Source organism: Pelodiscus sinensis, chromosome 24, assembly GCF_049634645.1.
Source record: "Pelodiscus sinensis isolate JC-2024 chromosome 24, ASM4963464v1, whole genome shotgun sequence".
In the NCBI taxonomy this organism is placed as follows: Eukaryota; Metazoa; Chordata; order Testudines; family Trionychidae; genus Pelodiscus; species Pelodiscus sinensis.
In genome coordinates, this window is record NC_134734.1 from 10,766,121 (window position 1) to 10,776,474 (window position 10,354).

At 52.9% G+C, this 10,354-nt stretch overlaps 1 protein-coding gene across 3 annotated transcripts in view; it reads left to right on the plus strand.

Moving 5' to 3' along the window:
* GUCY2D (guanylate cyclase 2D, retinal) overlaps positions 1-10,331 on the plus strand; it is a 52,809-nt gene extending 42,478 nt beyond the window's left edge. For all 3 annotated transcript variants that reach the window (XM_075908183.1, XM_075908185.1, XM_075908184.1), the window contains 5 exons: positions 1,066-1,164; positions 2,086-2,180; positions 3,627-3,712; positions 3,999-4,125; positions 6,266-10,331. In XM_075908183.1, the coding sequence (XP_075764298.1) occupies positions 1,066-1,164; positions 2,086-2,180; positions 3,627-3,712; positions 3,999-4,086 (368 nt within the window). In that variant the 3' untranslated portion in view covers positions 4,087-4,125; positions 6,266-10,331. The remainder of the gene's footprint in view (positions 1-1,065; positions 1,165-2,085; positions 2,181-3,626; positions 3,713-3,998; positions 4,126-6,265) is intronic.
* Positions 10,332-10,354: the final 23 nt, after the last annotated feature.

The window sequence follows — 10,354 nt, forward strand, 5'->3', positions numbered from 1 at the left end:
CTCCCCTTCTCCATAACCATGTGTGCCTTTATCCCCTGTACTGTAGCTGCACCCCCTCCATGAGCCTCTGCTCACAGCCTTGGGACCAGGCCCCTGCCTTATGGCCATACTCCTGGGCTGTGTCTACATTGGCACCCTTTTCCGTAAAAGGGATGCTAATGAGACCAGTCGGAATTGCAAATTCCGCGGGGGATTTAAATATCCCCCGCGGCATTTGCATGAACATGGCTGCCGCTTTTTTCCGGCTCGGGGTTTTGCCGGAGAAAAGCGCCAGTCTAGATGGGATCTTGCGGAAAATAAGCCCTTTTCCGGAAGATCCCTTATTCCTACTTGAAAGGGAATAAGGGATCTTCCAGAAAAGGGCTTATTTTCCACAAGATCCCATCTAGACTGGCGCTTTTCTCCGGCAAAACCCCGAGCTTGAAAGTAGGAATAAGGGATCTTCCGGAAAAGGGCTTATTTTCCGCAAGATCCCATCTAGACTGGCGCTTTTCTCCGGCAAAACCCCGAGCCGGAAAAAAGCGGCAGCCATGTTCATGCAAATGCCGCGGGGGATATTTAAATCCCCTGCGGAATTTGCAATTCCGAAGTGTCTCATTAGCATCCCTTTTACGGAAAAGGGTGCCAATGTAGACACAGCCCTGCTGTGTGTGTCTGCCCCTTCATGATGGTCATGCTCCTTATTCCTTTGATCCCATGCCCAGGCCATGTCCCCATCTGGAGTGATAGCATCATGGGGTCCTTCATCTCCCCTGACTCCTCCCCACCCACCCCGGAGAGGTTTTGGTGTCAGCAGTGGGATCCTGGTACTTTCCCATGGTTTACCTGAACGTGGGGGAGTGGGAATCAGGGCTGCAGAGTTGTCCCCTCACAAACCCACTTGTTCAAATGAGGCTTGCTGTGTTCCCCCCAGCACAGTGGGGTTGGGAGTTAACTCTGCCCCTCATCAGAGCAATGGGGCTTTTGGCAAACACAGGCACCACTGCTGTGTCTGCATGCCCTGTCCATCTGTCCATCCATTTGTTCCCCTTGTAAATCTCCCTCTCCCGGCCTTTCTCCCCTCAGGGCCCTGTGTGGCCGGTGTCGTGGGGCTCACCATGCCCCGGTACTGCCTCTTCGGGGACACTGTCAACACCGCATCCCGCATGGAGTCCACTGGCCTGCGTGAGTCTCCCGTGTCATTGTCACCCTTTGTCAGTGCAGCACTGGGTGGGAAGGAGAGAATCTCATGGCATGGAACCATTCTTGTGCAAGAGGCATGGGATAGGGATGTCATGGTCTCACAGGTCATGCCCACACTTGGCCTGTACAGTTCCCGAGTGGAACCCCCTCCAGTGCAACAGCCCCTTCTCGGGGAATCCACTCCCTCCCGGTCATCCACCCCGCCACCTCCTGGAACTGCCCTCTGAGCCCCGAGCACGCCTTCCTCTGCCGTGGGCCCCTCCGGGACGGACGAGTGCCGCTGTGTTCTCCAGACCAGAGCGACTCAGCCAGCACAAAACAGGAGGGTTTATTGAGCTTTGAACATAGCAAAGGAACTCAGGCCTGTAGGCCTGGCCCCGCTCAGACCAGCACATCTGAGCCTCCCCTGCGGCCAGGAGGGCTCTGCCTGCTCCCTCACTGTCCAGTTCTGAAGCCCCCTTCTTCCAGCAGAGCCTCCAATATCCCCCTCCAGCAGCCCCTCCCCTGCCCATTGTCTTCTACCCAGGTAACCAGGGTCACCTGGGCTGTCTCTTCTCCACCTCCCCTCTCCCCAGACCTCTGTTCCTCCCTGGCTGAAACCAGCTGGGCAGGTCACTGAGGTCATCTCTGCAGCCCATTTTCCTCCCACTGGGTGGAACTGGCTGTGTCCCCCAGTCACCTGGTCACCAGTCGCTGGGGTCTCCAGTTCTGTGCTGGTCTCTGTCATAACAAATTCCCTCTCCGCTCCTCTCGTTAAACCAGTAACAGTCAGAGATGCTGAGTGCCCCCCTGTATGCAGCCCCTGCAACCCTTTCCCCCACAACTTCCCCATTTCATCATAGAGGGGTTGTGTTTGGGGATTCAGGGTGCTTACCTCTGTCTCCCCTGGTCTCCCCACCGCAGCTTACCGGATCCATGTGAACATCCGCACAGTCACCATCCTGCACTCACTGAAGGAAGGCTACAAACTGGATGTTCGGGGCAAGACGGAGCTCAAGGTAATGGTGCCCCTCGCTCCCAATCCGCTGTTGGGATTCAGTCTGGTCGGCAGCATAGGATAGGCTCCCTGCCCGGCTTCAGGGAAGTGACCGGCATGTCCCTCTGGCTCCCAAGTGAGGGGAAGGCCAGGACGGGGCTCTGTAGCGCCCATTGGCTGGGAACTACAGCCAATGGGAGCTGTTGGGATAAAACTTGAAGGTGGGGTGGAGTGTGGAGCTTCCTGTCTGTGCCTCCATGTAGGAGCCAGAGGGAGATTTGGTTCCTTCTGGGAGCTACATGAGATGGATACCCCTCCAGTACCACAAACTCCCTCCTGGAGCCTGCACCCCCTCCCACACTCCAACTTCCTGCCCAAGCCCTGAGTTTCCTCCCACACTCCTGTGACGGAGTGGGGGTACCTGGCTGGTTTCTATGCTGCTGGCTCTGGGGTAACCCCCACTGGCTGCCGTGGGTACCACGACCCAGCAAAACAGGATGAGTCACTATGCAAACCAGTGGCCAGACACCCCCCATGGAGAGGAACAAAGGAAGGTGGAATGCTGCCCTGGCTGGGGGGCAGGGCTGGAAGAGGGTGAGTTTAGTTGGTGTCTGGGAGCATGGAGGAGACAGCCTAGGGAAGGGGCTGGAGTTTAGGGGCCCAGTCTCCCCCATCTCAAGGGGGCCTGAGGCATCCTAGCCCAGCTCTGTGACCAGATTACATCTGTGCTGTGCTGTATCCTGGAGAGGCAATAAACTTCCTCTATTCCACCGGCTGGTGCAGTCTGTTTGTGCCATTTCGGAGGGCAGGAGACGGGGAATCCCCAATGCGCCGTCACAACTCCAAACTCCCCATGGAGCCTGCAAACCCTTTCAGACCCCTAGTTCTCAGGCCTGCCCAGAGTCCCCTGCCCCCCAGCTTCCTGCCCCACCCCGGAGCCTCCTCCTGCACCCTGAATCCCTCATTCCTGGTCCCACTCCAGAGCCTGCAACCCTCCCACACTCCAACCTCAGCCTCAACCCTCCTCCCACAATCTGAACCCTTTGGCCCTAACCCCCAGCCCAGAGCTTCCTCCTCCACCCCAAACCCTTCAGCCTCACCCCAGCCCTCTGCCCCAGCCTGGTGAAAATGAACAAGTAAGCAAGGGTGGTGGAAAATGAGTGATAAAGGGAGGGGCCTTGAAGAAGGGGCAGGGCAGGCGCAGGGCCTCAGGGAATAGCTGGAGCAAGGGGGTTTGGTTTTCTGCAAATGGAAAGTTGGCAACCCTAGACTTGCAGACCCTCCCCTCAAGCCCTGCCAGTGCTGCTCACTCCCCACCTGCAGCCCCTGATAGCCCAGCCCTGACCCCCAGCTCTACTGGTGCCCCTTGCTCCTGACCTGCAGCCCCCACTACCCCAGCCTTGGCCCCCACCCCGTTCTGTCAGCGCCTCTTGCTCCCAGCCAACAGCTCACAGACTCTCTTTCCTAGGGCAAAGGTGTAGAAGACACGTATTGGCTGGTGGGACGAGAGGGATTCACCAAACCCATCCCTACACCCCCTGACCTGCAGCCAGGGTAAGAGCCCCAGGGGCCTGGAGCCCACAGATTTCTGGATGGGGATGGGAGGGGCAAAGTGGGGCGGGGTGGGGACCTGTTGCTCTCCATGCCTGGGCCCTGATGCCATCCCCAGAGGGGAGAGGAATGGGGTAGCCAGTGACCCCTGGTCAGAAGCAGGGCAAGGGGAGGCTGGAAGCCAGGACCCTTGGGCTCTCTCCCTGGCTCTAGGGGGTAAGTGGGGGCTGATGGTTAAAATAGGGGGGGGCTGTGAGCCAGGACTCATTCTTCATTCCTTCCCCCACAGGGCAAGTAACCATGGCATCAGCCTAGACGAGATCCCAGAGGAGCGGCGGAAGAAGCTGGAGAAAGCGCGGTCAGGGCAGAATAAGTAGCAGGAGCAGCCTGCGAGTGGGAGGCTGGGCTGTGTGGAGGTGAGGCCGCCCCTTCCCTGAATACACAAGTCCCCCAGTGACACCACTGCAAGGCCAAGAGGGGCTGGGAGCGTGGGCAGCTGCCAGGCCCCTCCTGCCCCTGCCTTCTTCAAGGCGGGGCTGCCATAGACTCCTCCCCCTTGCACCTCCCATTGGAGCCAGCCTGCAACCTTAGCTCTCCCCTTTCCCTGGGAGCGAATCCCTGAGTTCCTCCCTCACCTCAACCAGGTCTAGAAATCATGGGATCTGTGCAAATAAGCACAGCTCTCATTTACATATTTGATTAATGTGCATTGGCTCATTTGCATAACTTCCCCATATTGTTCCTCCAACTCTTCGCCTTCCCTCCGAATTCTCCCACCTCCTATCATCCCCCCTCCCCAATCAGAGATCCTTGCTGGAAGCTCAGTTCCCCCCAGCCTGACCCATAGCCATAAAGACAGGGCTAGAATGTCAGACTGTAGCACCACTCTAGCGTCAGAACTGCTCAGCTCTATGCTCGTGAGTGACCTATATAGGCTGTCCCCATCCAGGGTTACCCTAGGCTGTCTTGCACTTAGAGTCCTCCAGTGCTCTTTAACCATAGACATGTGACCTACAGCAGCCACTGACATGGAGCCACCATGCTGCCCAGTGCCTTGACTCTGTCTCTATGGTTGTGGGCAAGACCAAGGGTTGTGGGCAAGACCAGTGCCACAGGGTTACCCTAGGGCTGGATTGCATTTGGAGTCCTCCAGCACTCCTGAACCAAAGAGATGTGACCTAAAGCAGCTGCCGGCATAAAGCCATTCTGCCCATAATACTGCCTTGGCCTTGTCTCTATGTGTAAGCGGGGGAATGGTCCCGCTATTGTGGGGAACTTTCCTGGCTTCTATACCACCCCGGTGAAATGGACAAGTGAAAGGATCTGAGTCCCCGCTCCCACTTCCTTTACCCCACGGCTCCCCTGATCCTGAGGGCTCCCCCTCCACTCTCCTGAGTAGCAGAGTCCTCGAAACCCCAACAAGGCTGGGCCCAGGTTTCCTGGGGCTTAATCCCCGACCTTGTAGTCACTAGGGGCAGGAGTTAGGGTGTCCCCACTCCGAGGTGCTCTCTTTACACTGCAGGCTTTCTTGGCCCAGTGATCATTTCATCAGGTTCAAAGCAAATACAATTTATTAAACATCAACTGATTAAAGAGAAAAGAATAAGAAAAAAATGAGAACGGTTAAATGAGAACACACAGCCCTGCTCTGTAGCACAGGGACATCAAAACAGCAGCCTGCAGAGTGTAAGGACAGTTCACAGTCTCTTCCTTAGAGGCCCTGGATGTGCTGCAGGGGGCTGCAGGCTGGACACACTTGCTCTGGCAGTGACCACACAGCCTCAAGCTCTAAGTGGCCAGACCCCTCTCCCAGTCTGGCCTGCTGGGCCTCTTGGCTGGTGATATCTCCCTGCCCAGAGCCTCTCCCCACACTTTGCTGGTCCCAGCTGCTCACCACACCCAGCTGCAGGCTGTGCTGCCTTGTCAGTGTCCAGTTCCTTGCGTTGCTTCTCTGTCCCTTTTGGCTCTCTGAGCACTGCCAGTCTGCTGCTCAACACAGGGTCTGTGCTCCTTGAGCGGTGTGTGCCTGGCTCTATTGCTGCAAAACTGTCTCTCCACACAGCTTGCACTCCTTGGGCTGTCTGTGTCTGGCTCTGTCGCTACAGGACTTCTTCAGCACACAGCTTGCACTGCTCTTAGCTGTCTCTCAGCTCTCTCCTTGCTCAGAGAGACCCAGAACAATCCCAGCTCACAGGGAGGACGGGGCCTGGCCTCTCGTTTTCCTCACTGGCCTGTCCAACCTGTCAATCAGGCTGAGCTGGAGTGCTGGCTGCTTTCCATTGTCTCTGGGGTCTGTCAGTCTCATGGACCCTTCTCCTTTTGATACTGCGAGCTAGCAAACCCAAAAACTCCCACAGAGTTTTAGTAAGGGGCTAACATTCCCCTTACCTATGGTCATGAGAGAGCTAAGGGCTGTCTTTATAAGATTTAGATTCCTCCAGCTTTCCCTCGCCATAGAGACTTGGCCTAGAGAGCCTCCCCAATAAAAGCAGGGGGCTTGATGCTCATCTGGAACTAATTCTGACTAATTCTGCCTCCTTCTTCCCTTTCATCCAGTCAATGCAATCCACGGCCGATGCCACCTGATGCTTCCTGGCTAGTCCCTGTGGGCCATTCTGCTGTGGGACAGACTTAAATTGCTTCCCCTGACCCCGTGGGAGGAGGATGGACTGTGCCAGGTGGGCACCTTATGCTGGTCATCAGAAATGGACTCTCCCACATGTCTGCTGGTATACTGGTCCCGAGCTGGGAATTGCTGATTGCTTTGTAGCCAAAGAGCCAGGTGCATTATGGAACTTGGGCTAACCTGGTAACTTCCATGCACCTTCTACTACAGAGCCATGTGCATTATGGGACTTGGGCCTTCCTTGCCCTCTGACTATAGAACCAGGTGCATTATGGGACTTGAGCCAACCTGATAATTTCTGTGCATCTCCTACTATACAGCCAGATGCATTATGGGACTGACCAACTTGGAAACTTCTGTGCACTCCTACTAAAATAACAGGTGCATTATGGGACTTCGGCCAACCTGGGAGTTCACATTCTTTTATTTTAACATACAGCATCCCCTTGGACCGGCAATTCCCCCCCTTTCTGGGTATGGGGGCCAGGGATTCAGATTGCCACTGCAAGGAGATGGAGGTGGGTGGGAATTTGTGCAGCTCCTGGTAGCTTTCTACAGAGAACCCTGGACAGACACAGTGGGGGGGGAATGGAGAGCCTTCCCCCATGGGCTTACTGCAATTCACCGGCTGGGTGCTCGGGGTCTAGGGCCCTCAAGGGACATTGGTGGGAATAATGTTCTGCTCACTCCTTGCTAACAGCTGGTGTGTTTGGGGTTCAGTTCCCGCCTGTGGCAGTGGAGGCCATATGCATGTGGCTTTCCTTTCCCTGCCCGGAATGGGAGACTCCCTGCATCTGTGATTATGACCCGTACTCAGCACAGTAATATTTGGGCTCCCCTCCAGCCACAGGAGGGATTGGCTGGCTCAAGGGGGGGGGGAGAGTGGGGAATGGGACATGGGGCTTTCCCACATCACCAGCATGGGAGAAGGTGATTGTTGAGTGGGCCGGGAGCGAATCCGTCTGGGCCTGGGACTGGCTCCAGCCCGATAACACCAAAATCCGTTCCGTTTCGGTCGCCGGCCTAGGTCTAGGGCTGTGCTCCCTGAAACCACAGACCTTGCTCCTGGACGTGCTCATCTTTTGGGCCACGTGTGAATGGCACTCCTAGAGGACAGTGAGGGAGCACCGCAGAACAGCCCTCCTGGGGGAATGTAGTCTTGCCACCACCTGCACTTTTGTGTAGCTGCCTGGCATTTCAGGGGTTAAAAAAAATCTCCCATAGTACACACCACTGGCCACTAGATGGCAGTTGGAAAAAAACTCTCCATCATCCCCATTGCTCTTAACGGGGGCGGTGAGAATTTAAAGGGGACCCACCCTTGGAAGTCATGCGGGGAATGCTTCACCCATGATTGCAGGCTAGACTGGGTGTAGTTTTTTTAAAGAGCTTATCTAGCGCCCAAGGGAATTATTTTTGGGGAAGGTCTTTAGCCTGTGTTGTCCAGGAGGCCAAAATAGATGAGCAAAATGGTCCAGGCTGGCCTTGAAATCTATGAGAACATATTTTTACGGGGGATTTTCCTCTTTGGGGTGGATAAAGAGGGCACTTAAGGTTTCGGGTGCCAGGGGATTAGCTCCCTTTGGGAGCAGCAATGGAAAAATATCCTGCTCCTCCCTTGCTAACATAGCAATGTTTTGGTGCTGTGGCCCTGGGTTTTGTTCCTGACCATAGGGGCTGCATGCCTCTGTGCAGCTTCTTTCCCCTCTTTCTCTTCCCTCCAGCTCAGGTGTTTTCTGCTTGAAGTAACAAGTCTTCGGTGTTCTTGGCCTTGCCTGATTTTTAACCAGGATTGTTTTTCTCTTGGCTGTTTGTTGGTTGCTTGAGTGAAATAGACATCACCACAACAATACCCCTGCAGTCATGAAAGGGCTGGAAATGCCATCAGGTTTCCCCTGAGTGGGGCCTGGGTGTCGTGTACCTGACATGTCTTTAGGCAGCCACATGGCCTCACCCCAGGGCTGCAATGTGATGAAAGCTAGGCAGCAATGTTAACACATGGTCTGTCTTGTTCTCCCCTCCTATTTGTACCAGAAAAGAGCTAAAAATAAGGTGCTTCAGGGGGTAGCCGAGTTAGTCTGTACAGAAAAAAACAACAAATGATCTGGTAGCACTTTATAGATTAACAAAACATATAGATGGTATCATGAGCTTTCGTAGTCATGAAACTCCGATCATCTGAAGAAGTGAGCTGTGCCCACGAAAGCCCATGATATTCTCTACATGTTTTGTTAGTCTATAAAGTGCTACCAAACCATTTGTTGTTTTAAAAAAAAAAATAAGGTGTAAGCCCTGATCTTCCTGCTCTTGAGGGTGAAGGATCCAGTGATCTATAAAGATTTGCTAGATGCTAGCCAGGAAATTAAAAAAAAATTATGCCAGCCCAAGTGTGCTTGATTAATATTTGGCTACAGGCAAAAAATATAGTCACAAAGGCTGAAGGCTGATTGGCCAGGTTTTTCCACATGGGCATTTGTCATTGCTGAACATACTCAGTCCATAGTTTATCTGTAGGCAAAAAAGAAACCCAACAACAAACTCCCATCCTATAAAACCCATGCAGAGCTGGCATCCAAGTATCCATTGCACTCAGACAATATTTACTTGAAGTGAAAATGATTTCTTAAAGGGGTGGTCACTATTCAGCCACATGGAATGGTCAATATTTAGCTGCAGACAATAAAAACTCTTAAAGGGTTGGCCTTTCAATGAGCTGTCTGACTTGTTTATTTGGTGGTCCTTCATAAACTTGGTGAATATTTTTCTGCAGACAAAATTAGAATCTTAAAGGGATGGCCTCCGATCAGCCATATTATCAGAACTTCATTTCTGATGGTTCTTCACTTACTTGGCCAGAAGGTACCTGAAGTGTGTGTGGGGGGAGGGGGCTGTTTTTTAAAAGGATGGTCATTTTTTATTCCGTACTTTTTTTTTTAAGGGGTGGCCTGTCACTAGCCACATTTGCTTAGTCTGCATTTTTATGGTGGTTTGAATTGTTTGGAAGAGATTTGTCTGCAGTCAGACAAAAAAAGTTTCCTTAAAGGGATGTATTGTAAGCATCCATCTCTTAAAAGGGTGGCCTGTGAGCGGACATCTTTATCTAGCCTGCATTTTTGGATGTACTTGGTTAATATTTGTCTGCAGATGAATATTTGTCTGAAGACAGAAACTGTTTTTAAGGGGATGACCTCCAATTGACCATGTCTTAAAGGCCCAGGAGGCTCATAGCTGTGAGGGAGGAGCTGGCTGCCTGGTCTGGGAATCTGATTGTCTATCATTTTTCATAGACTTGTGTATAAATTGTACTTTTTTTTGCTAATGACTTTTTGGACATATCTTGGGGAAGAAGCGTTCGGGGGTGGGGGAAGGGAATGTCTCTCTCTCTCTCTCTCTCTGTATATATATATATATACTGTGTTTGGGGGAGAGGTACTTACTGGAGAGGACCTAGTAACCTCATGACTGGGATTGCTGATGACTGTATGTGACCATGTAAATAAAGAGTAATTCTAGATAATTCATGATGTGATAATTCATGTGGCCCCTCAGGGCCAATCTTGAGTCTCATTAGGGTTGCCAAGTGTCCGGTATTGAACCGGACAGCCCAGTATTTGTACCTTCTGCCTGGTAAAAAAAATTCAGAAACTACTGGACATCTAAAATGTCTGATAGTTTCTGTTTTTCCTGAGGTCCGGCTCAGGCGCCTGAAGGAAAGCTGCTTGGGACATCCTGGGGCAGATGGGAGCAGATGGGAGGTGGGAGAAGCCTGGGAATTAAAGGGACCGCAACTGCATTTCGACCCTGGTCTTTTTTTTTTTTTTTTTGCTTAACCAAAATTTCCCCAGGCTTTTTTGGGGGGTGGTTTGTTATTCTTTGTGAAACCCTCTGGCAACCCTAAGTCTTATCCATATCAGAATCTGGCCCTTAGCTCCCCTGGGGTACAGCTTGTGAAACTGAGGCATGATGAGCACAGGAGGTTTGCTTAAGGACAATAAAACCCAGGAGACCTGGCTCATAGC